The following is a 26,530-nucleotide window of genomic DNA, read 5'->3' on the forward strand; positions in this document are numbered from 1 at the left end:
TCATTGGAGAAAGCACTTGCATAGCAGGCATGAAGGTGGGTCCACAGCATCATAAAAACAGGAGAGCTTAAGTGCTCATGCTTTGTACCCAAGTACCCCTAGATCACCCCAGGGGTTCAAGTATGTAAATGTGAGCTTACAAGAACACTGAGTGCAGCATTCTTTTTATAAAAGCCAGGAGGAAAACCATCAATAAGGAACCAAGCACATTATGGTACAATCAGGCCACCACAAAACAAATTAAAAAGATAAGACAGGACTAAGGTAAGAGTATGGAAAAATGTTCAACCACTGCAGCAAAGTAACAGAAGCAGGGAATGAAAGCATCCTCAACACCTGTGTTGGTTGCCCTGCTCTTCCCAGAAACTTCCTTTAAATGGAAAGGTAGGGATGGAGCATAGGACAGTCTGCTTTTTAATTCCATACTCTGTGGGATCTAATTATATCATGATGGCTACCTGGTATCTCTATCTACTGGAACTTGTTTGTAGCCTTAGAAAGATACCACATTCTACTGACTGTAAGACATTTTTCATATATCTGTTATCTGTGAAATAACAGTTTATCTTGCAATCCACAAAGGTCATACAGTTTGACAGTATTTCTTTAACTGGCACTTTAAATACTGTGTCTTCAATTGATGGTATCAGTCAGTAAAATGAACCTGTGTCCACTGTACCTCTAGGCTGGGGTGTGAGAATATTTATTTCATGTTAAACTGTAAGGATTAGTGGAGATAATCAACATGAAAAACTCAGCACTGTGTGTGAAGGACTCTACAGATACTAACTATCATAAGTAAGTTTGGATATATAAAGAACATACCAGAATTTTTATCCCTAATGCTGGGGATGAAACTTACTTCCTTAAACATGCACTTCCCCAAAGCATTATACCTCTTGCCCAAAACTGTTAACATGTATGTGACCTTGGGGAGGAAGGGCTCACAGAAAGGACATGCTAATAACTTCTGCCTTTTAATTCTACACCCTGCAAACCAAATTCTTGCTCCACACGAACATGCACTGTTCTCACCCTGACATGGAACTCTGGTAATAGGCAATGTGGGCAGCTCTTCACCCACTCTTTTTTGAACTACACTTACACAATCATGCATGGGTTTATGCTTGTTGTCAAGAGAACCACTTTTGGGAATTGATCCTCTCTTTCCATTACGTGGGTAAGAAGACTGAATGCAGGTTGTCAGGTGTGGCTGCAAATGCCCTGACTTGCTAAGCCATCTCCCTGGAGTCCGTTCTTTGAGACAACCCCTTTCCCATTTTACAGACATCACTGTTAGGCTCTGTGCTACCTGCCGCAGATCTCACCACAGAAAAGAATACTACTATCCTACTCTTCTGAGACAGTTAGGCCATGACAGTTCATCATACTTATATCTGCTTGGACATTGTCTAAGTTCAAACCAATTACTTGCAGTCAGCTCTGATCAAGGTGGCTGGCTGGTTACAGGCTACTCCAAAGGATAGACTTGATTTCTGTCTTTCTTGTCTATCTCTCCCACTCACCTTCATTTCAAAACACACACGCCCCCTTCTGACCCCATAGCTGGCACGGGCTCCTGACCACAGGTATGCAAAGCCCTCAATCGTCAATGGATAGCCACTACTCCGGTCTCGGGCCACTTTGAAGTGCAGGTCACAGTTATCTGTAAAGAAAAGAACCCCAGAAAATTAGCTGATATGTGAGGTTTAAGGATAGGTTTCAGAAGTCCCTCAGAAACTATAGTAAATACCCTTGAAGGTAATGTGTCACAATGTAGAGAGAGGTTTAACAGATTTTTAAGTAAGTTCAAACTGAGATTTCAGGGTACTGAGAGTACCCTAGTACCATATACCTTAATTACCTCTCAGTGCTGATAGCTTAAGAGCAGATTTCTGTTCTCAGCCCTGGTATGAATATCTGACCTAAACTACACCTGGCATCTAGAAAGAGCCAGTCACACCTTTAGGAAATTCTTTTTTGACCATCTTGCCCATGAGATGCTCTCATTTCTTGGCAGGCTGAAATTCACTGTCAAAATATCAGCATTTAATACTGGCTTGAGGACCACTGCTACCCAACACTTTAAGAAATGGTCAACTGTCTTTAGTAGCTTGTGAGAGAAATTGTCTGTCTTTATCTCTCACCAAAACACACAGCCACTGATCTATAAACCTGAGCTACATAAAGAAACATTTGATGTGTTAATAAAATACACTGTTTTTTTTTTTTTTTGTTTTTTGAGACAGGGTTTCTCTGTGTAGCCCTGGCTGTCCTGGAACTCACTCTGTAGACCAGGCTGGCCTTGATCTCAGAAATCCACCTGCCTCTGCCTCCCAAGTGCTGGAATTAAAGGCGTGCTCCACCACTGTCCGGCATATACACTGTTTTTAAGAGCCAAAGTAGGCTTCTGGATATATGTGAAAACAGACTCAATGGCTCTAACACATAGACTGACTTCAGTAGTTGAGGTCTTCCATAATAATTCCTGAGTGGTTAGATGTACAGTCAAGGCAAAGTCACTCATGCACTAGAGAACTGATAACAAACAGGCCAGTGTCTCAAAGGACAAAGTGGCATTGGTTTCACTAGGAACGTGAGCAGCTAATGGAAACTGGCGAGCCGGTTGTCAAAGAGTTAAGTTTCTCCCAGCAGCACTCAGATTCCCCTGATTAGAGACAAGCCCCCTGTGCACATAGAGTGGCACACATTTTCATATTCCTTTTGCAACCTTGTCTTGGGAGTCTTGCTGGACATGTGGAGGTAGGAAGGCAGCATTACTTCCCTTTGTAAAGAAGCAAGGAGAAGTAGAACAGCTTGCCTAGGGCCCCACAACTAACTCCACACCAGTCTGTCTCCACACCACTGCCCTGGCTCTGGAGCATCGTTGGCTCACTCTAGATGTCACTAAAGAGCTGATGGAGGTCACAAGGCAGAATCAGATGGGCACTGTCAGCACTCACATGTGTCAATGGCAACAAGGGTGTCATCAAAGTCATCTTCATCCTCTTCAGCAGGAGGCTGAGGAGAACGGCCCCTGTGTGGGAAAGAGGGCCAGTCATGTACCAGATAGATGGAGGGGTGTAGATGAATAAAGTTTCTGCTGAGATTTACAAGTGGCCCCCAACAGCTTTCGGGAGCACCATTTCTTCCCAGGGGTTATTAAATACTCGCCGAGGACAGTGAGTATTAACTCTCAGCATATAAAAAGGACCAGTGGACTACTCTGTTAAAGAAGGGCACTAGAATAATTCAAGGAGTCATTTCAGACCTTCCTCTCACAGCCTAAGAATCTGACCCAGACACTCGGCACACTGTGAGCTGCTGCCCTCACTGAGTGATTGCTCAGGGGAGGCCACAGAACTCAAGTTGGAACATTAAGGGCAAGAGCCTGGACAAACTGCAGCAACTAAAATGTACCCATGTATTAGGCTTCTTAAAATCCTGTATCTGAAAGGATACGAAATGACCCATTTTTTTAGCCTCTTGCTCTCTTTAAAGCGTCCTTAATTACGAACAAGGTATCTTTCTACAACACTTTAAAAAAAAAAAAACATTTTGTTAACTCATTGATTTCTGCTATACACAAGTAACAGACAAAGGTTGAGCCCAACACCTGGCACTCCCCTTGGATATTGCTGACACTCTTTACAGCAACCCTTTAGGGAAGTCCCCTTCCAGCCCTATTGGTCCAGGATTACTGTCTTTATTATTTTTTCTCAATATAACCTTGGCTGGCTTGGAAGTCAGAGATTTGCCTCCTGAGTGCTGGAATTAAAGATGTCCTCTTAAATGTATCCTAGCAAACTTTCCCTGACAGTTCCAAATTGGGGCTGATGTCCCTCCTCTGCTCGTCATCAGCAAGTAGCTCTTGACCTTTGCTTTGTGGGAGGAAGAACAAGTCCATCTGACGTAGGCTCCTTGTCCTAATTTCAGTTACTGTCCCATGAGAACCATGTTCTTTCTTTTCTTCTGCCATGGTAGAGGTAGAACCCAGAGCCTAACATGCCCTCAATGGTGGCAAGGGCTCCACCACTGAGTGACAACCAGGCCTCTTAAATAGAGTTATAAACTAGTTAGAGATAGACTTCACCAGGTAGGAGATTAAATATGCTAGGTGAATGAACCAGAGGACTACTTATTCTTAGACTTTATGACTGGAAAAGGTCACAGACAGGAGTCAAAGGAGGGAAGCAGGGAAGGGTAGGGCAGGGCCCAAAATGAAAGGAAGGGGAGAGCTTGTCTTAAAGAAAATAGCCAGAGAAGCGGACACTCCTTGTGAGCTCCCAAAACATCCATCTTGCTCACTCTATGAACTTGTGATTTACTTGTGGTAAGAATCTAAGCCCAACCCTATATTGGGAAAGCAGAAGGCAAGCCCACTATCCAATGTGCTTCTTTATCCTCTATTCTCTATCCTCTTCCCTGGTATTTAGTACCAGGGAAGGCGTCTCATGAATGCTGACTGGATGAGAGGTGAGTGGGGAAGAAGGTCAGGAAACAGCATTCAAATTAAGGGATACAGAGTGGCCAATAATGAGGAACTAGCCAGGAATAGAGGCTGAAGCAAGAGTATTTTTATGAGTTGAAGGTTAGCCAGGTAGACATAGAAAGTTTCAGGCCAGTTAGAATTATAGTGAGACCTTGTCTTAAAGGAAAAACAAAACAAAACAAAACAAAACAAAACAAATAAACCCCACCAAAAAAACAACCCATGAGAACAGACACTTCATAGCCCAGAAGCAGTAAGGAAAGGGCTGAAGATGCAGACTGGCATCTTAAAAGTAAAATCTAAGGTCTGGCATTTGCTCCGCAGGTAATAAGCAGGGAGGAATGGGAAGAAGGATCAAAGCTTAAGAAAGTTCAATCTGACAGTCAGTAAGGAAGGAGCACCAGGGAAGAGAGAACACTACTCCGCCCTCCTCACTAAGCTCTCACTCAATGAGAACTGTTGTCTCATGTACCCACCTTCGATCCTCTCGGTGCTCGAAGTACCCACGGCCTCGATTCTCTTCAAAAGGCCTCTTTCGATTCTGGAATTGTGGTCGGTCTGTCTTGAGCTGCGAGGCATCAGGGGGGAGGAAGCTAGGTGGAGCTTCTTGCTTCATTTCTGTCTTCAATTCTGTTGTCAGACAAATCAGGATGGTCAAGACATTAGGAAAACCCTTGGATTATTACTTCTCCTACCCCTTTACTCCTAATGATGCTGGCAGGCTTGTGACTACAGTGAAGGGTTGAGCTCTACGAGGCCTATCAGTAAGCCAAGGAGGCCAGAATAATATGAGGCTATGTGGGTGACAGTCTGCTGGCCAGGTAACACCCTTCTTTCAGATGGGGCCCTTCAACACTAAATACAATCAAGACCCCTCAAATGACCCAAAGATGCAACAACAGGTTTTGGCTAATGTTCTAAAGGTTCATGAATGCTAACAGTAACCTTGAGAGAAATGAGCCCTAAGAGAGTATAAAGATCCTGTAAACTCTGAGAAGCAAGAGTTAAACTGCCTCCCAACCTGACCTCCATCACCAGAGAACCTCTACGACTCATTCTTACTGAGCTTCTCTCTGACAAAGGGAGGGAAGAAGTGAAGTCAGCAGAGTACCAAATACAGCAAACTCTTCTGGCTCCAGTCACTTTCGGCCAAATGGGAAGGATTCTTGCAGCCTGCTTCACTACACCATATCGAACAAGTAACATCTTGGTGGGTAACATCTGGGACCCGAGAAAGCCCCAGTCAGACAGATCTATGAATGGTAGACCAAAAAAGAATAAGCTATGGACTCATGCTGCCCTACTTTCTGAGAGGGTACTAAGAGGGCACCATCTCCACCTACTGCTAATGCAACTTGCTCATATCTGCTCATCCCAGAGCTTGCTTCAAGTTACTCCCTAGTTTTGGCACATGACCCAATCCTTGAGTCAATTTCCCTGGTTTTCCAGGGCAGAGATTGGGTTCAGTTATTTTGATGGCTGCCTTCATGGCTTAAACACAGGCCAGACACAGAGGAAGCCACTGGTGCTGGGTACCAGCACAGAAAACCACAACAATGACCAGCCAAATAACCTTATAAGACTCTGAGTCTGACATAAACCTACAGTTTCCCTAGCCTCTCCTCTACACATACTCACACCCACACCCAACCAACCCAGCAGGGGATTTTACTCTGTGGATGAAGCAGAATGGGATTAGATAGGACCAACTAGATTCACGGACAAAGGCATTAGAGCGGGGAATAGTGATGCACATGAGTAATCTAGGCATTTGGGAGACTCAAGCAGGGACATCCCAAGATCTAGAACAGCTGGGCTCTATAGTGAGACCCTGCCTCAAAAGAAATCAACTTCTTTTTAAAAATACTGCCATACCAGGAATGGAGCATTAACAGTTATGGTTCAGCCATTTTTAACAGTAGGACTTTTTCCCCTAAACAATCAGATTTACTGGCAAGAAATGAAGCTCATGTATCAAGAACATCGGTCTTAGCCAGTTTCTTGGGTTTTACCCTTAGTTTTGCCACCAGACAAGTCACCCTCTTACATAAGAAGGGGAGAACCTGTATGTTTCCCTGCTTATAGAAAACGCTGTTCTGCAATAATATAGGCACATTTTAGAGATCCCAATGTTAAATATACAGTATGAGGTTTATTATAATCTTGCACTTCTCTGAACCTTTAATGAGCAATAAACCCCCAAGAGGCAATGCAGATATGCTGCATTTTCTAGCTGTATCTGGCTAAGGAACCCTTTTCCAATGAGTAGTCTACTGGAGCAATATTCTTCAGAACAGAGGGAACACCGCACTGGACTCAGAAAGCTCTTTTTGGCTCCCACATTGTAAGAGTCTAAGGCTAAAGCATTAGCACCCAGGTGTAAACTCTGCAGGGCGCTAGCACTGACACCTAGAAAGATAAGCGAAATCCAGACTGTGTTACTGTCTTCAAAACCAAACAGAACTGGGAGGGAAACAGAGGCAGAAGAACCAGGAGTACAAAGCCAGTCCCAGCTCCTTTTTGAGTTTAAAGCTAACTTGAACAACCTAGTAAGGATGCTATCTCAAAAATAAACCAGAACAAAATTAAAACCCTGAACTCCAAACAGAATAAAACCTAAATCTCAACCTACACAAACAAATGAACCAACCTTGCCAGAAAGTCAAAGTTCTCACTCAATGAGAACTTGCCAGCAGAATTGCCCAAGAGAAAGTTGCAAGGTCTTACTTAGATTCTGTCTTTTTTTTTTTCAAGAAAGAAAGTGTGAGCCAGGCAGATTTCTGAGTTCAAGACCAGCCTGGTCTACAGAGTGAGTCCCAGGACAGCCAGGGCTACGCAGAGAAACCCTCTCTCAAAAAACCAAAAATAAATAAAATAAAATAAAAATAAAAATTAAAAAAAAAAAAGAAAGAAAAGAAGAAATCATGGGAACTTTCCTACCTGGGCGATATGCTTGCTGCTGTGGCTCCATGTCTAGTGGTCTCCTATCATAGCTTGACTCATTTTCTTGCTTGATGACAGGTGTCTCATAGAATTGGTTCTGTCTGGTAATATTGTCCATGACATCTTAAGATTAAAAAATGAATCAGTTAGATGAATGCATTTGAAAGTACTCTTGTAACCAAGACATTGGCCTTTACTCAGGTAAACAGATTGTCAGAAGTCCACCTTCAAATGGAAACCTATTAGGCAGTAGGTGCCCCCAGCTTCCTAAGGCTATGTCCTCTGTGTCTCAAAAGTCTGCAAACAGATCTACAACTGGGCTCTGTAGAAAGTGAAAACATTAAAGCAACAGAGGAAGAAGTTCTACAGTTAAAATGAGATGGTAGAGTCAAAGAAGTAAGTCCAGTGATTTCTCTAAGCAGTACATCCTTAGAGTAGCTTCTACTCTAGAGCATAAACTTAGAGAAATGGAAGCTACTCTAAGGATACACCAGGCACTTCACTGACCTGTTAACACTAGTCTCTACTTTAAAATATATTGCTTAGAGTTGACTTCAGGGCCCAGTCTTCAAAACTTGGAGCACAAACCAGCTCTCTGAAAAGTCCCATTCACCTGTGACTTAAAACCCTCCTGCCTGTCCCTGCCTTTTGATGTAGATTAAATCTAGGACCTCATGCATGTATCACCAGCACAGGCAATACACTGTACAAACCTCAGAATCATAACAGCGTCCAGGATTACTAGGAATAGATCCCCAAGTAGCTGGAGCTAGAAATGGTTAGGAAAAGTGTTCTGTCGGATCAGGAAGTGATAAAGAGGGGTAATAGCAATACTAACTACTTATGGAATGCATGCCATACATGCACCACCTGGGATACAGGTGAGTATAAACTTGCCCCACTAAAGCATCCAGTTTAGGGAGACACTCGCACTATAAAATTATATATTGACTGTATGTGAAGCACCAAGAGCTAAGAAAGATCCAGTAAGGAACAGATAAGCCTCAACTCAAAGGATACATAGTCAAAGGCTCAGTGATGAGATCAGAGAACATTCCTGGGGAAGAATAACGTCTCATGTGAAAAGCTTAGAAGCAGAACAACAGCGGAAACAAACAGAGAACGTTATGAACTTAGGACGGAGAGCATGCAGCTCTGCCCCTGGGGTAAGCGTACTGATGGGTACCTCCAGAGCTCTGCTAGAAGCTGTGCCAGGAGCAGCGAGGTAGAACCACAGGGAAGGAGACTATTCTGCCACTTGTTAACTGGATTCTTTTTCAGAGGACAAAAACATCTGGGCACAAACCAGGTGCAGCCCAAAGGGAGGAAAGCAAGAAGTCATGTGGCTTTTTGTATACATTATCTGTTTACCAGGAATGAAGGAAGTACTAGAGAGGGAACCTGAAGCGGGGGTGATGTCAAGGGACAGAGGATCTCCTTAACTGGAACACAAGGCCTCTTCAAACTATTCTTCCTCCTCTAGTCTCAGGACAATGTCTTCCCCAGAAAGCCTGTGTTCTTTCCCCTAATAGGGGATAGGCTGGCCTAGGGAGGATATGATGCTGGGGTCCTTTTCTACTCTCTACAACATTCCCGTAAAGACAGGCAACCTCGGTATGAAGCCCTTTAGACACACAATCTCATGGCTATCAACTCTAGGAGGACAGTCTTACCATTCCCATTTTACAAGGACACCAGGCTCAGAAGGGGAATGATTTGCTTAATTCAAAAAGTCTGCCAGAGTCTACAGTTGGTTCTGAAGCATCCAACTCACTTTCCCAAGACCCTTCTGCTAGAAGCAAGGTTAAGGGCAGCATCCTCTCTGCTCTTCCCCAAGCCTTTCTTGCCAGGGCTTCTCAGCTCTGGATACACTCACAGGCCACTTCTCCCTTCTTAGCAGGGAACTGTCTGTGGAAGACCTGCCAGCACATGGGTAATCCCCAACACTCTACAACTATCTACACTTAGGGTGGCCCCTCCACAGGATCCAACTTCTTATGAACAAGTGAGTACCAGATGCCAATCCCAAGTCTCTTTTGAGGACTCATTTTTTTCCTCTTTTTACTGTTTAGTCCCAAGTCCCACAGTGCCTTCTTCTCAGAAAGTCTTGGATACAACAGTGTCTCGTTCCAGGTTCCCTCTCATGCCAGGGTCTCCTTTACTCAAGGGATTGCTCTTTGATGCCAATCCTAACTCTTATAGAGACACTTTGGGCTGATCAAGTTCCCCTATATCCCCTGAGCACCCCATCTCCCTGGGCACACAAGTAACTATTTCTGGGGACTCAGGAGCCTTCTCCTGGAAAGGAATACTCCCTCTGCTTCATCATGAGGCCCCCAGCCAAAACAACAGGTTCCGTTTCTTTTTCATACCCCTCCACACTTCCCTCCCCCACACCTGCTAGATCAGCTACATGATCCCTGGCAGACGAAAGGGTCCTCTGCCCACCACATAGTTCATCCACTTGCTACCAACAACTCATTCCCCACAACTCCTGTTTCGAAAACTATCCATAGTTATCAATGCAAGGCCATTCAGCAGAAACCACAGAGTACTATCCTTTGAGTCTTCCCGATTCTAGACCCTCTAGTTTTTTTGTCCATTAAAAGATTTGGCCCTTTCTTGTCACCATTTAGATCCCAAATCTCCTCTAGAAGCCAACTAGATAGCCTAGATCTCCCAGTACCAAACATACAAGTTGTACTTGCCCTCAAGATTGACCCTGTAACCTGGAGGAAATGTAGGAGTTGGGGGTAGGGGTTTCCAAATCTTCTGCTGGTCTTTCACTATCTCCTAAAAGGTCACCTGCCAAACATTGGAGCGTTCAGTCCATGTTTTGGGAGACTCTTCCCAGCCTTGGACGCCAGGCCACCCTCAGCACTAAGCACATCTCCCAGTATCCTCTCCCTGAGAAAAATCAAAGATCTCCTATCCTTAAAACTCTCCCAGTCCTGCACCCTCGGCCATTCTTCCCCTACCTGGAAATCCGGCTTTTTAGACACAGCTCAAACGGTGGACTAGCACGGCTATCCAAGCTGTCAGCTCAAAGCTCGGCTAGAATCTCCCATTTTCCAAGACGCCCCCCCCCTTCCCTAAAACGTCCAGTTCTTACAACTTTTTCCAACTCAAAACCACAAAAACAGAACCCCAAAACAGTTTCCGGTTTCCGAATCCCAGGATATAAAGTCCTCCCCGCCCGCTCGTACCCTAGTCGCCTTAAAACAAAATCCCCCCCCCCCAACACGATTTATCCTTGCACCGAAGGCCAGGATCCGCCCTCAGGCTGCCCGGAGGCCCTGGCCGCAGATCCTTTACAACGGCAGGTAGCGGGATCCCTGGATCCTCAGACCATCTCCTGGATCTCTGCGGAGTCGAGCTCCCGCGTCCCACAGCCCGTCCTCGGCCCGGACTCCAGGCTCCCCGGCCCCCCGCCCCGCGCACTCTCACAATGTCCGTCCGGCCCCGAGTAGCCGCCGGGCTCCGGGTGCGGCTGCAGCCCGGGCGGCGGTGGCAGCGCGGTCCCCTCCAGCTCGGAGCCCCCCTCGGTCTCGACCTCCTCGTTGTTGTGCCCAGGTAACCCCGGTTCGTCGTCAGCCTCAAGCTCCCGTTCGTCTTCGGGCTCCTCGGCCTCTAGCGCCGCCAGCAACCGCTCAGCAAGCTCGGCCTTCAGGCCGCGAGTGTCCAGGCCGCGGCGCTGCAGCTCCTCGCGAAGTTCATTCACCTTCAGGCGACGCACATCCATGGCCCGGGCCCCCGGGGCGGCCCCCGAGCCTGGCCCGGCCTCCCAGGGCTCTGTCCCCCCTAAACCTTGCCTGTCAGGAGGCGAAGGGGGAAAAGGGGGGGGCTACTCCAATGGCGGCGGCTCAAGATGGCCGCCGCCGTCGCCTCCTCCCCCTTGCCCGTACCGTACGATGTAAAACGAGTCTCAATTGGTCAGCGCATGGGGCAACGTGCGCGGGCCCGAGAAGCAAGCCAATCACAGTGCGGCTTTCAAAAGAACGGTAGTGAGAGGGCTGAGGAGCTGCCTAAGAGGAAGCGTTAGCCTACGTTGAAGTCGCGGCCTGAGCGGAGGGCGGGAAAAGGCAGGAGGCGGAGCAAGTACTGATTGGGTAGCGCCCGCGCGCCCTCCGCGGTACAGTCAAATGAAGGAAAGGGAGTAACGACTTGGAGCAATTAGCAATGAGCTCTCAATGACCGCCCAGTCTCTCCGAGCCGTCCTCCCCTCAGACTCTCTGTCAAAGACATTCTAACTGGTCTTCCTCTCACGCCCCTCGCGGAGGCCAAGCGTAAAATCACTACGACCAATCAAATGCGGCGGGAAGAGGTCGGCCAACCCCGGTCCTTCCTATTGCCTTTCGGAAACCCGGAAGGAGATTAATTCACCGAGGGCCCGCCCCTTGCCGTTAGGGCGGTTTCAAAACAACCTGTCCGCCAATCGCAGCTACTGTTCTATTTCACCACTGCCACAGTTTGAGCGCTTTAGGAAAAGCTAACTAGATTGGCCACTCTTGAGAGGCTTGCCTCTCAAAGTTCTCCGTACAGCAGGGTACATTACGGAATGAAAATTTAAGTGGATCTGTTACTCATCGTGTGTTAGAAACCCAGTTGCCATTATGAGAAACAACAACAAATGGGTTCTGGAGAGCGCTGAAAGGTTGAAAGCGGGGCTAGGCTAAAAACGGGAGAAAAGTTGTGTGGTAAATCGCACCCCTCCCTTTGATAGCACATCCTCCCAGGGTGCTTTCTCTATGGTTGCTAGACGAGCGACTCTGCACGCGACTATAGAGCCTTCCCGCTCTGGATGGACATAGCTGCAGAAGTTCGCGGCTTTCCATCTTGAATCCTCTAAACCGTTGTTGCTCAACCTCAATCTTGCGGTGTCTACACAGACCAATTCGCACACGAGAACACGTAATTACGACAGGTGGCGTTAACCCATACACCTGTCGCTCTTTGCTCAGAAGACAAAAATTTTGTGAAACAACACCGAGGCGCACAATGCAAACGTGCATTGACAACTATAGCCTTAACGCCCAACAAAAGCCACAAACACCCTCTACTTAGATATACGCAAACATCCCACAATAAATGAATAGGCGTGACAGGCCAAAAGCATCAATTCAGGATAAGACTTCAAACGGCAGTGTAGGTGTGGCGCAAGCATGCAGCATCGTGCGACAAAGCTCAGCTTCGAGTTCACGCTACAAGCTCACACCACAGCAACCTAGACACACAGCACCCACTCAGCAGCGGGACAGACACTCACGTGGGCCCGAGGTTCCAGTCCAGACACCCCGCCCCTCGCCCACGTCGGACTTCCTCTCTCCTCCCAGCTGCCCACAATGATTTGTTTTTTGAAAAAAAAAAAAAAAACTTTGTGGCCCGGATTGAACTGTACCCGGTCCTCAGGAGCCACCGGGGGGCGACCGGGTGCCACGTAGGGTTCTTACATCCGTAGTAGTCACAGACTAGGAAAAAGTGAAGTCTCAGACCTTTTGTGCATCTGTGGATCGAGGTGTTCTGGTCCATTTTTCCTCGACAATCTGAATGTTTGTTTGCCTGTATGAGAATCTGTTGTGCTAGTCTGGGCATAGGTTTGGGCATGTTTATTTATTTTCTTTATTAAGACAGTCTCATGTAGCCCAGGCTGGCCTGGATCTCTCTATGTAATCAGGCACAACCTTGAATTCTTGATCTTTCTGCTTACACCTTTCAAGCTCTGGGATTTGCGCACCACGTTGGTATCTTGAGTGTGCATAATGCTGTTCTGTGTCTCTGTTACTAAAGGTTCTTCCTATTGCTGGTGAGGACCTGCCTGCTGATGTTTGCAGATTTACAAGTGTGGGCTTTATTGTGTTTCTGTTACTATGTGTGAACTGGGCCTTTGTATTTGTGGCTAGGTTTGTTTGCCTGAGCATGTGCACTAATTCACATGGCTGTTACTTTGGACTGTTTAAGACCTGTGGGGGAATCTCTCTCTCTTCTCCCTGCCCCCTTTCCCCCCCCCAACCCCCCCTCCCGACAGAGAGGGCATATTCCTCAGGGCTTTCTGAGAGTTTGACTTTCCTCGGTCATATATAATTGTTTATGGGCATGGTTCATGTCTACCATCACTAATGAAAGCATTCCCAGGTGTCCCTCAAACTCTTCTTATTCTTTTTATTGAGGTTAGGGTCCCTCTATGTAAGCCATGATGGCCTGCAACTAACTTTCCATCCTCTTGATGCTCAGGTGTTGGGATTAGAGGTGCACACGGGGGAGCCTTTCTTTTCACAGTGGAGACAGCGAATCTCTAGCAGGGAGGGGACGTATCACAGCTGAATGGAGACAAGAGACAGAATAGTGACTGACAAAAGTTTTATGTGATCTGAGCCTCTCCGGAGGCACCAGCGTCCACACTTCAGAACAGGCACGAGGGACTGGCTCAAGGGGCAACATGGCCCAAAAGGAGGGGAGATGACCCATCCCTTGGAGGAAAGGAGGCACTCCCAATGCATTGCACAGGCTTAAGGTGGGGGTGCACCCCACACGAGGAGAGGAAGAAGCATAGGTGCCTAAGGAGGGAAGGGGCTTAGGATGGCTACAAGCTTCCATCCTTGGAATCGTACCTCATACTCTAGACTTGTGAGCCTTTAGAATCTTAGACACTCAAAACATTGGATTCTTAAGTTATAGTGCTTAGTTTAAGATTTTTAGACATATGTATTCTTGGACATTTAATTATGTGCTAGAAAGGAAAAAAGCAGCATAGAACCTAGCGGTGTCCAGCATTAGAGATGGTTAGAACGTTGGTGTTTCGTTAGTCATAACTGTGAGCCTCTTAGGACTTAGATGCTGAGGGCCCATTGTCTTGGACCCACGGCCTCTTACAGTGCCTGAGACAAAGATCAGGCCAATGTTAGAGTTTTAGAGTTTAATAATCTGGAGTCTTGGGAGCATATGATGTGGAAGCTTAAGAACCTAGAACCTTGGACCAAATTTTAGATTATCATCACATCATAGCTTAGAAACTCCGTCTGGAGACTCTTAAAGCTTTTGAATTTCAGAGTCTAGAATCATATTTCCTTAAGATACAGGATTTTATATAAAAGAATCTATGATCATAAGGCCTCAGAAACTGTAGTTGATCATCACTGGAATCTTAGAAATTAAAAAAATAAAAGTCTGAAACATTCTGATCTGGAGTATTCCAACGTGAGCCTTAAACTGTTAAAGTGGAGAAACAGTATGCCTTAGAAACTTCATGCCTAGGATCTTTAGAATTTAAAAATCTACACTCTTCCACTGACAGGATCCCTGGTTCCAGAAAAATAAAGTCTAGAATCCTTAAACCTTAGATCCTGGAATCTCAGAGCCATGCAACCTAAAACCACGGGAGCACTGCCAAGAATTATAGAACCAGAAAACTCTAGAGCCATAGAATCTTGAACAGTGGGCCTGTCTACAGCAACAGCATTCCAGACCTAGAAACAAGCATCTTAGCTCCATACAATCAAAGACTCATCATCTTTGAGAACTTTGAACTCTAAACTCCAACCTTAAAATCTAGAATGCTGGGATGGAAGATGTGAGACCATCCCTTGAGACTGCAGCCCAACCCTTCTTGTTATGGATAGAGTGTATAAGGCATGAAAAGCAGGACACAGCTTTCTGGACTGAATCTGAGAAGGGAGGGAAGGCCATTCTGCAGCTGGGGAGAAGGCCTGGAGTGGCAGAATGGGGGTGAGCTCTTCCCCCAGTGGCAGTGCCTAGCTTGGGTCCTGAGAGGGTGTCCCCAGGTGGGAGATTGTCTCAGGCTCCGTCCTCCTGCCCTGGAGGTGCAGGGCAGCCTCTGTCAGCAGACAGAGTGGGTCCCGGGGCTGTAGAAGGACAAAGGACATAGCGCCCAGCTGAGTGGACATCAGCTGCAGTGAGACAGCTACAGGAATCCTTAGGATCAGGTTGGGTGGGGGGGTCAGCTCCTCCAGCAGCACCACGGGGTTCAAGGTGGCTTCTGCCCTCATCCATGTTGACATAGAGGATTTCATCAGGCTCCTGAGCAGGGGGCAGAGCCTTCAATGTGTTCTCCAAGTCTTCCCGGAGCTCTGCAAAACTTGGCCGGTCTCGAGGGTTCAGCTCCCAGCACCTGGACATCAGGGCATACCTAATGAGAGAGAGCGAAGGGGACAGACTGAGAAGGGGCTCAGAGGGGTACCTACTAGAAGAGGTTAAGGGGAGGATTTAGGATATTCAGGTGAGAGTGAGAACCTGGGAACTAGAGAGAACCTCAGCAACTTTGGGATGTCTACAGGGATTTGAGAATTGCAAAGTTTCTGAGGTAGGCCAGAAGCTCAGGAACTGGGAACGGATCTTAGAAAACCTCTCTGGGTCTTGGGTGGTTTTTAATGAGAGTTTGCCTGGCCAGAGCTTCCCAGTGTGGCTACACAGAACAGAGTCTTGTACCAAGGCCTGGCCTTGCTGCTATTTACCAAGCACATCATGACGGAACGAGGCACACTGATGGAATGAACTAGAAGTCATATGATTTTCATTATGTTTACATTCTTTGACACTCCACCATTCAAAAGCTGAGACTAAGGCCCCTCCCCCTGAGTGTAGGGATTTGCTTCTGGCTTAGCAGAAGAGATGGCACACCTGTGACTAGGTCATAAAAGGCAGTGCAGCTACTTCTTGCACATTCTGTCAGATCACCTTGTGAGGAAGCTCAAGTCGCCCTACAAAGAGGTTCCTTTTGTTTATTTGTTTCTTCATATAGCCCTGGCTGCCCTAGAACTCGCTCTGTAGATGAGCTTGATCTTGAACTCAAGGGATCTGCCTGCCTCTGCCTCCCGAATGCTGGGAATGCGTGTGCCATCATCCCCAGAATGAGCTTGCCACCTCGAAATCAGTTTTCCAGCCTCAGTCTTCACGTGCAGCCCCAGCTGCTACCTTGATAACCTCGTTACAGACTTGCAGCAGAACCGCCCTACTTGGCTACTCTCAGGCTGATCTTCAGACACCAGGAAACAAATGCTGGCTTTACATTATTAGATTTTGGAGTGTAGCAGCGCATACAGCAGCAAATCCTATGCTCTCCCTGAAGACTTCAATTTTCTCATCAGCAAAAATGGGAATAACCATGGAGCCTATCTACTTCCTGTGACTGTGGTAGGGATCAAATGAGTCAATACAAGCAAAACACTTGTATCGTTGCCTTCCTTCCAGGAAGTTCTGTAAAAGATTAACTGTTAATCTCATCCTCTTCGGCTCTAGGAGTGCCCAAAGGAAGCACATCCAAGCAAGATCTTCTTCACCTTAAAGTGTGTGCTAAATATCACGCCTTTCTCTGCATGCTGTGATGCCACAAAGGTTGTAAGCATATCCTGAAGTTTCCTGCTAGCAGCTCAGAGATCTAAGAGTCTGGAGAAGGTCAATAAAGCAGAGTGGAGAAAGTGGAGGGTTCTTAAAAGGACCCTGGGTGTTGAGGCACATGGGAGGTAAGGGACCATGGGAAGTAGGGGTTTCAGGGCCAGGGCTACCCAGGAAGGTTGTACGCAGTTGTTCATTGCTTAAGAATACCTGGCTGAGCTGGGCGGTGGTGGCGCACACCTTTAATCCCAGCACTCAGGAGGCAGAGACAGGTGGATTTCTGAGTTCGAGGCCAGCCTGGTCTATAGAGTGAGTTCCAGGACAACCAGGGCTATACAGAGAAACCCTGTCTCAAAAAACAAAAGACAAACAAACAAACAAAAATATCTGGCTGAGGTGGGAAGGTTGGCCCAGCTTGCCTTCCAGACAACCAACAGAGCGGGAAAAGGTCCCTGCAGCAAACTCCCACCCCATTGGCATGCTCAGAGCACTGGTGAGGGGCAAATGAGTTTCTTAATATTCTGAGGGGTTCCATGCACATTTTAGCCAGTACTGGAGATGCCGTTGGGAGCTCTGTGTGTGTAATTGAGAGTTGGATTAAATTCTGAGGTGGGGTTAAGGAGAGTTCTAAAGGTCCTCACAGGCCATCCAGACAGTCCACAGGCTGTTTCAGGCGATTTCCTTGACGAAGGTAGTCGTAAATCTCACTGTTCTCCACCCCTGGATAGGGAGTTTGGCCTCGAGTGGCGATCTCCCACATTGTCACACCGAAGGACCACTGTCAGGGTAGAGAAAGTGGGGTGAGAGGATCTCTCCTACACAAAGACACCTCCAACAAGAGTTAAGGCAAGCACTCAACACTTATGTAGATATTTGTTGACAGAGGCATCTATGGGTGTATCACTATATGCACAGGATGATTTTGACATAGGGACACACACACACACACACACACACACACACACACACACAGTGACTGACTTTGGAGGATGCAGAGATAGGCACACCTGTGTATACATTTGCATGATGTCACATGTCACCACCCTTCATGCCCACATTGTTGTACACATCCTATGGCACACTTGGTGACCACTGCTTCCTGACTTAAAGTACTTACATTGCCACTGTGCGGCTGTAAGCCTATTTATGTCCTAGCCATGAACACATATTATTCTCCAAACATGTGCCTTGGCATGTGCCATGTGCCTTGGCAAGGACGCACACAGGTCTCTGTGAGCCCGGCAGTTTCTCAGGCCTCGTCACCCATGCTGGCATGATTACTCACTCCTAGCCAGGGCACACATACCACGTCACTCTTGCTGGTGTAGACTCGATCTGCCAAACTCTCGATAGCAATCCACTTGACCGGCATCTTGGCAATGCGCCCTTGGCGGTAGTAATCCCCATTGTAGATCTTCTTGGAGAGCCCAAAGTCTGCCACACACACGGACATGTTCTCATTCAGCCTGCCCAGATTGGGGAAAGCAGTAAGGTCAGGACTCGACCCGGAAGCCTGCTGGGTCTCAGATGCGCCTCTGCCTCCTGCCTGACCCCATGCCTGACCTCCTGCTGAGGGAGGGGATCTGACTCCTAAACCCTTACCCAAGTCCAAGAGGGAAATGCATTACTTCTCGTTCCTGCTAAAATGAGTCTGGACAAAAGGGCTTCCAAAAGCTTTCTCAGCTTTGGCTTTTTATCAGTCATGAGATCCTTTCGAAACTCCAGAGTCCCTGTTCTGTTTGCTTGGATTTAAAAAATGTTTATGATTTCAATTATGTGTATGTGTGTGTCTGTCTGCCTTTGGGTATGCACATGTGAGTATGGGTACCCAGGGAGGTCCGAAGTGTAGGATCTCCTTGGGGCTGGAGTAGCAGGAGGCCAATGTGAACCAATGCTGTGGGTTCTGGGACATGAACTTGGAAACAAACAAACAAACAAACAAACCAAAAGCCAGGAATGATGGTGTGTACCTGTAATATCAGCACTCAAGAGGCAGAGAAAGAAGGGTCACAGTTGACAGTTACCTTTCACTATATAGTAAGTTCAATGCCAGCCTGGGCTATGTGAGACCCTGTCTCAAAAAAACAAACTTTGGAGGCTGCAGAGATGGCTCAGTATCTAAGAGCACTTGTTCTTGCAGAGGACCGAGGTTGGATTCCCAACACCCACACAGCAGCTCACAACTGCCTTTAACTCTGGTGCCCTCTTTTGGCCTCCTTGGCACTGCTCATACATAATGCAGACATGTAGTCAAAACACCAATACATATAAATTAAAATAAAAATAAGTGAATCTTTAGCAAAAAAAAAAAAAATCAAGCCAAACCAGACAAAACAAAGGAGAAAAAAAAACAATAAAGAAACCAAACAAAACCTCACACAATGTGTGCGTGTAGACTAGGACAGGCACAGATAATAACTACACAAGTACTATACAAGTACATATAGGCAGCACCTATATCTTTTAAAAAGTCCAAGAAAGGCTAGGTGTGGCAGTACACACCTTTTACCCCAGCACTAGGGAGACAGAGGCAGGAGGATCTCTGTGAGTCCAAGGCCAGCTTGGTCTACACTGCAAGTTTCAGGACTGCCCAGGCTACACCCAAATAAACAACAATAAAGATCCCAGTATAGGGCTTCTCCCAAAAGCCTTCCTAAGCATCTCCTTGCTGGCCTTCTCTTGTGACTTGAATATGAAGTGTCACTCCACAAAGGGTGACAATCCCTTGAAGGCTTAATCCCCAGCAGGTGATGCCTAATGAGATGCTATCAATCCCTAGACAAGTTCACAGCAGGGCGGTTAGTATGAGATGGGTCCAGCTGGAGGAAGTGGGGCACTGGGGGGGCTCCTCTGATGGGCTTATGCCTTTCTCTGCCTTCCCGCTCCCACGAGGTAAGCAGTGATACCCTGCTCCACTCTGTGGGTCACAATGCCACACCTTCCTAGGAGCCCACCTCGATGGAGCCAGGTGACCGTGGTCTGGAATCTCTGAAACCCTGAGCCTCAAATCAATCTTTATTCTTCACTTGTTTTCCTCGGGTATTTTGTCACTGTCATAAAAAAAGGTGACTGCCACACCTTTCTCACATTGTCTGGAGGTCTAAGCCTTGAGAAGGCTCCAGTTTCCCCTTCATCGTGGGGGACTGGGGAGAGGAAGCTCCTTGAGAAAGGAGGAGGGGCTTCTGGGGGGGGGGCTTGCCACTTACATGCAATTCCTGGCAGCTAGGTCCCGGTGTATGAATCTCTTGGTACTCAGGTACTCCATACCACTGGCAATGTCAGCCATGAACTTCACTAGCATCTGAGTGGGCAGGAACTAGAGAGCCAAGGCCAGGAGAAGAAGTGGTCAGAGTCAAAAAGGGGTGTGTCTGGATCTACTCTGGTTTTCCATGGTTTTGAGAATATCAACCCTTTTCTATAGCTACAGGGTCCTAGAAAACCTACTCCTCTCTGATTTGGGCTATTGCTCTAGCCTTAGATATCCACCTAAGCCAGGGGCCCCCTTCCTGGGTTTCAGATCTTGGTCCATACTAAGCCTTTGTTAGGAATTTGTTTCCTGCTTGCAACTTGCAGTATCTCCTCAGTCAGCATCTCTGTCTCCTTCAAGGTCACCCCTTCAGCCAGGCCTTCCCTTCACCCAAATTAATTCCAAGGCTGCCTTATCATTCTTCCCTCCTTCTGCATTTCCTTCACAGCACGTAATGCTCTTGCTTTTCTCTGCTAACTTATTTATTGCCTCGTCAACCCCTGCAATACAGGCCCCCATGAGGGCAAGCTGGGGGTCAGCTGTAGCCTTCCTTCTCAGTGCCTGCACTGAGAAGCTGGTAAGTGTTCCATGAATACTCGTGGACTGGAAGAGTAAATTAATGCCCCTCACCACTGGCTGGTCCCCGAGCCGGGAGTACAGGAGGAAACTGTGTAGGTCTCCGTGCTTCATGAAAGGCAAGATGACCACAGGTTCTGGGAAACCCTCTCGGTCAGAGCCCTGGAAACAGACGCCTGAGCCCCCCACCCCCACCCCCAGGAAGGTCAGTTATTCTGGCTAGGCAGAAGAGGGGAACCCAACTCCACTCCCAGAGAGACTCAGCCTCCCCCTTTTCCCACCCCCTCAAATCTAATCTCCACATTGTTTGGGAGGTAGATGTTAAGGATGAGACTTCAGAGAGGCCATTTCCCAGGGATGTTTCTGGAGCCCTCCTGGGGACCCTCAGCTATTTCTGGGAATGGGTCAGAGGTCGCATTCCAAGTTGAGGGAACAAAAGAAGGGGAGTTTGCTGATCCTGAAGGAGAAGGGGGTAGGGAGCCAGGAAGTTTGATCTTTTTGCTCGAGCTCGCTGCTCGCGCTCCCTCTCGCTGTCCCTGTCCCTGCCCCTGTCCCCCTCCCTCCCTCCCTCCCTCCTCCCTTCCCCCCTCTCTCTCCATGCCCCCCCTTACCAATGAGCCTCATGACGTTGGGGTGGTCAAATTCCTTCATGCAGACAGCTTCACTCAGGAAATCCTCCAGTTCTGATCTTGTACAGATGGCAACTTAGGAAACAAAGGGAGGTGAATGACTAGGATGGGAGGGGAGGGAGGAAGGAGGAGGGAGAGGATTTCTTCTCTCCCCCTCCCCGTCTGCTGCCATTCATCATCATCACCATCGTCATCGTCAACATCATCTCATCATCATCCAAATTCATCAAATGTCATCACTGGATCTTAAGACGCCATACTCACTGTTTTACTTACATTGTCATTTTATCCTCAATAAGTATAGTATACATGGTGCTAGCTTGTTTGCTTGTTTATGCAGAGCCCAGGGTCTTGCAAATGCAGTGCAGTCCCCCTCACTGGGAGAGTTTAGACAAGAGCTCTATTGGTGTTCTCAATTCCTCCATGGCAAACTCTAGCCAAACATTCTACCACTGAGCCACGCCCCCAGCCCCTCCCTGGGGGATTCTAACCAAGCATTCCACCACTGAACCACTTGTTTTTTTTTTTTTTTTTTTTTTTTTTTTTTTTTTTTTTTTGAAACAAGGAAGATTACGAGTTGGAAGCCAGTCTTAGACACATCATGAGATGTTGTCTTAAAATGAAAATAAAAATAAAAAAAATAAAAAGCAGTACAAGTAGCTCAGAGGGAGGATGTTCGTCTGACATGCGCAAGGCTCTGGAGTCTCCAGGACCAACTTTTGACACCCCACCCCACATGCATGCACACACCCGCACACACATGCACACACAGGTAGGCATGCCCACATACACATACACATGTGTGCAGACACACACACATGCACAAACCCACGCCAGCTTAATCTAGTACACAGAAGATGCTTAGTAATGAACATGCAGATGCATTGATGGCTCCATAGCTCAAGCCCTAAAACTCTATCCAATCACAAAACATCATTCCTCTCTGGCCTCCAACCCTGGCCTGATCCCTCTGGGCTTTCCTTCCTGTATGAAAAGGAAGTCTCCTTCATTCCTTATGCTGTTTAACTATTGACTGGCCTTTACCCTCTCTGATGAGATAGTCGCATACATTAACAGTATGTATTAGATGCCACCACTGGCCTTTAGTGCTTTGTTTCATAACAGCCCTAAGAAGTAGTGACACTGTGAATGTTTTTTTTTTTCCAAGGAAGAAAGGAAGGCTTGGAGAGGTAGAGTCAGAGCTGATAACATGAGTGGCCAGCTGTATCTCATTCTGCCCTGCCCGCCTCAAAAAGTCATTTCCAAGTTCCCTTTCCTGCTAGAGTCTGTCAGTGGCAGACATGGTGGGAGGCTGGCTGGTGAAAGAGAAGCCAGGATATCTCACCCTCTTTCCACTTCCATTGCCTTGGAGCTGTTACATGTTCATCAGGTTTCTAACTCCCCCATGGGAAGCCCTTGATTCTCTATTCTCAACTCCTTGCTGGCTATGGGCTCTGGCTACATCTTCCTCCCTTTGCCCTTCAGCCTAGAGGTGGAAGTGACTTCCTGTTGTTGCTAATCTGTTTGTTTTGATGACTCAGTTATTACTATGGGACTCCAACCTTCATTCAGTGTGATAGCAATGTCCCTGAATTCAATTCCTTCTATTTAAGAGTCTGGCACAGGCTCCATTTTCTCGCTGGGAACACTGGTACTTTCCAGAGCACGGGGAAGAGGCTTGGGTTAGGGACTGGGACTGCCGCATGCGTCCTTGCACATGTCCACATACTCACTTTTCATCGTCTTCACAGCAACCTTGAGGATGGAGTCATCCTGGTTGAGCTGGCCCTCCATCACAGCGCCAAATTCTCCTGTGGCAGAAGGAAGAAAGACATTGATCTCAGAGGGGGCAGTATTTCCCGCAGTTGGCTGAGAATTGGGGAGAGAGGAATCTTGGGATATTGGTGGATTATGTGCCTGTGTGTGTGTGTATGTGTGTGTGTGTGTGTGTGTGTGTGGTGTGTGTGCCTGTGTGTGCATGCCTGTGTGTTTGTGTATGTTTATGGTGTGTATGTGTGTGCCTGTGCACATGCATGCTCGTGTGCTGGAGGGACTCACCTTCTCCCAGGGTCTTCCCCAAGGCCACCTTATGCCGATCTACCATGACGTCTCGTAGTTTCTCCTTCAGCTCTTCACTGATGCCCAGACTGTTCACTGAAATGAGGTGGGCAGAGCCACGTGGCAGGGTTGATGATCAGATGGTGTGTACCAAGAAGGACATACCCACTGTTGAATCACTGAATTGTGTCCAGAGCACTCAACCCATCCCAGCTCCTGCAGCCTCTCAGTCTGCTCCACAGAAGCAAGGTTAAAACCCGGCCCCAATCTTGCTGGAGTGGGTGCCCTCAGTGGCCAGTGCCCTCTATACCAGTTAAACATAGTTCTTCAGAGTCTGAAGTTTACCAACACAAAGAAATGATAAGTGTTTAAAAGAGATGGAAAGCCTAATTAGCTAATCACCCAGATTTGATAATTGCACACTATATACAAGTATCTAATTATCCCCCGGTATTTCAGAAACTGTACCCCATAAATATTACAATTATGTGATTACAAAATAAGTAAGGTCGGGCAGGTATCATATTCCTCTAACTCTGCCCTAGGGAGGAAAAGCAGGCAAAGCGCTGTGAGCTCGAGGCCAGTTTGGGCTCCATAAGGGGGCTCATCTCAAAATATGTATCTTTAACAGTAGGGAAGCAGAGGCAGGCATATCTCTGTGAATTTAAGACAAGCCTGGTCTACATAAAGAATTGGGGAGGGGGGGCTACATAGTGAGATCCTATCTCACACCACCAAAAGCTACTACCACCACCAAAACAAAAATCCATAATCTTCCTGTAAGAATATTATTAGGTACTGCAAAAGTCACTCTATTCAATTCGTTTTTTTTTTGTTTTTTTTGTTTTTTTAAAAAAAACAGTCCTAATATGCAGCCTAACCTAGCCATATTCCCAGCCCCTCACTGGGGGATCCTAGGCAGGGGCTCTACCACTGAGCCATGCTCCAACCCCTCGCTGGGGGATTCTAGGCAGGGGCTCTACCACTGAGCCACGCCCCCAGCCCCTCACTGGGGGATTCTAGGCAGGGGCTCTACCACTGAGCCATGCCCCCAGCTCCTCACTGGGGGATTCAGGGCAAGGGCTCTACCACTGAGCCACACCCCCAGCCCCTCACTGAGGGATTCCAGGCAAGTGTTTTATCACTGAGCATTGGGCTATATCCCCAGACCTCTTTTACTTTTCTTTTGAGACAGTCTCACTAAGTGACACAGGCTGGCCTGAACTCAATCTAGTCCAGGAAAGTCTCAAACCTTCAGTCTTCCTGCTTTAGCCTGCCATGATCTGCCACCCCAATCCAATTTAAGATAGCAGTTTGTTTTATTATTAAACATGTATTTATATGTGTACATGTATGTATGGGTTTTTGCCTGCACGTATAGCTGTGTACCATGTGCATGCAGTACCCAAGAAGGCCAGAAGATGACATGAGATACCATGGCACAGGTATTATTGATGGTTATGAGTCACCATGTAGGTGCTGGGAATTGAATACAGGTCCTCTGCAAAAACAGTAAATGCTCTTAACCACTGAACCAACTATCTCTCTAGCTCCTGACAATAGCTTTTACAAACGCAGCAGCACACAGGCATATATTCTTTCAACCACAGACTGTTGATGACATCACAGTCACAGAGCCCAAGGGAAAGTCCCTTGAAAGTTTATGAAGAATGGGGGTGGGAAAGCGCAAGCAGCATCTTGGTACCACTGTGAAAATCATTTTGACCTCATGGATGTCCAGCCCAGCTCTCTGGGACCTCTTGGGACCAGGCTCATGCTGCAAGAATTGTGACTTTGTATTATTTCATCAATTCACTGTGACCATCCAACTACTGTTTCCTTTTCTTCTTAAATAAATGTCTTTCCCAGCCCTTCCCAGCATCCCCTGGGACACTAACAGTCTGTGCTGTGTGCTGGATCTAGACTTAGATCTGTCCCTTTGCTCTCTGGATTTCATTTCCCCAGCTGGAGAACTGAGGAGATTTCACAGGTGGTGGCCTTTGAGGATGACCTCAGCTGGGACCTCCCGTGACTCTATTGTCTTATGGATCTACAGTTCTAAGACACTATGATTTTCAAAACTGAGAGCCTAGAGCACTGAGTATATTGTTTTTCAGACCAAGATTGAATCTAGAATTCAGTTGTTTCTAATGTTCTATAATTTCAAGAGGCCACTTCTGAGTGTGGTCATTAGGAGTATTGACTTGAGGTTGTATATGGTGGCACACACAAGTAATCCCAGAACATGGGAATCCGAGGCAAGAGGACAGAGAGTTCAAGGCTAGTCTGAGCTACCTAGTGAGGCAATGCCTTAAGAAACCAAGGGTTGCTGGGCAGTGGCGGAGCACGCCTTTAATCCCAGCACTTGGGAGGCAGAGGCAGGCAGATTTCTGAGTTCGAGGCCAGCCTGGTCTACAGAGTGAGTTCCAGGACAGCCAGGGCTACAAAGAGAAACCCTGTCTCGAAAAACCAAAAAAAAAAAAAAAAAAAAAAAAAAAAAAAAAAAACCAAAAAAAAACCAAAAAAAACCAAAACCAAAAACAACAACAAAAAAAACAAACAAAAAAAGAAACCAAAGGTTGAGTATATGGCTCAGTGGTACCCTGCTTGCTTAGTATATGCAAGGCTCTGCATTGCAGCCCAAAGAAGGAGGGAGAGGGAGCACGGAAAAGATGGAGTGAGGGAAAGACAGTTTCAGACAGAGAGGAGGGGAGAGAAAGCTTCAGAGCAAGTTGCTGAGATAGTAGGATCACGACTTCAAGAGAACCTCGGTTACATAGAAAGTTAAGGGGAGCCTGAGGCCCCATCTCAAAAAGAAAATGAAACCAGACAAAAAAGAGTTTGCAGGAAAACTGGCTGGGTTGAAAATCTCACTTATCCATCTTCCAAGCTGTGTGGCATTAAGCAAGTTACTTAGTTGCTCTCTGACACAGCTCCATCATCTTTGAAGGCAGGGTGATAATAGAGCTCATGTCTTTGGGTTGTGAGGATCAAATGAGTTGATGTGTATAGAATGCTCGGAAGACATTGTCAGTGTCATCATCATTGCCTGTCAGTATCATCCATATCATCATTAAACATTATCACAAGATCTTCTGGCTCTTAGATTCCGTGTTCCGAAGATTTAGTGTGTCTGGGATTCAAATTATCCTAGCCAGCAAGCAGGAAGCAGGGACAGAAAGGTTGCAAGTTGCAAGTTTGTAGCTAGCTCAGGTTACAGAGTTACACTCTGTGTGT

At 47.0% G+C, this 26,530-nt stretch overlaps 2 protein-coding genes across 7 annotated transcripts in view; both read right to left on the bottom strand.

Moving 5' to 3' along the window:
- Positions 1 to 12,720, bottom strand: part of Hnrnpul1 (heterogeneous nuclear ribonucleoprotein U like 1) — a 35,092-nt gene extending 22,372 nt beyond the window's left edge. The window contains exons 1-5 of one of the 3 annotated variants that reach the window (XM_031385798.1): positions 10,883 to 11,177; positions 7,433 to 7,558; positions 4,969 to 5,122; positions 2,964 to 3,037; positions 1,527 to 1,666 (exon numbers count right to left, since the gene is read on the bottom strand). In XM_031385798.1, coding sequence (XP_031241658.1) covers positions 1,527 to 1,666; positions 2,964 to 3,037; positions 4,969 to 5,122; positions 7,433 to 7,558; positions 10,883 to 11,177 — 789 coding nt within the window. Of the gene's footprint in view, positions 1 to 1,526; positions 1,667 to 2,963; positions 3,038 to 4,968; positions 5,123 to 7,432; positions 7,559 to 10,882; positions 11,178 to 12,701 lie in introns of those variants that run through there. The other 2 variants (XM_031385800.1, XM_031385799.1) reach the window with 2 other exon arrangements.
- Positions 12,721 to 13,775: 1,055 nt separating this feature from the next.
- Axl (AXL receptor tyrosine kinase) overlaps positions 13,776 to 26,530 on the bottom strand; it is a 32,538-nt gene continuing 19,783 nt past the window's right edge. For all 4 annotated transcript variants that reach the window (XM_031385796.1, XM_031385794.1, XM_031385797.1 and 1 more), the window contains 8 exons: positions 23,294 to 23,389; positions 22,969 to 23,046; positions 21,218 to 21,310; positions 20,661 to 20,782; positions 19,990 to 20,099; positions 18,090 to 18,249; positions 17,425 to 17,561; positions 13,776 to 15,578 (listed from right to left, as the gene is read on the bottom strand). In XM_031385796.1, coding sequence (XP_031241656.1) covers positions 15,227 to 15,578; positions 17,425 to 17,561; positions 18,090 to 18,249; positions 19,990 to 20,099; positions 20,661 to 20,782; positions 21,218 to 21,310; positions 22,969 to 23,046; positions 23,294 to 23,389 — 1,148 coding nt within the window. In that variant the 3' untranslated portion in view covers positions 13,776 to 15,226. The remainder of the gene's footprint in view (positions 15,579 to 17,424; positions 17,562 to 18,089; positions 18,250 to 19,989; positions 20,100 to 20,660; positions 20,783 to 21,217; positions 21,311 to 22,968; positions 23,047 to 23,293; positions 23,390 to 26,530) is intronic.

This window comes from Mastomys coucha, unplaced genomic scaffold (genome assembly GCF_008632895.1).
Source record: "Mastomys coucha isolate ucsf_1 unplaced genomic scaffold, UCSF_Mcou_1 pScaffold21, whole genome shotgun sequence".
In the NCBI taxonomy this organism is placed as follows: domain Eukaryota; kingdom Metazoa; phylum Chordata; class Mammalia; order Rodentia; family Muridae; genus Mastomys; species Mastomys coucha.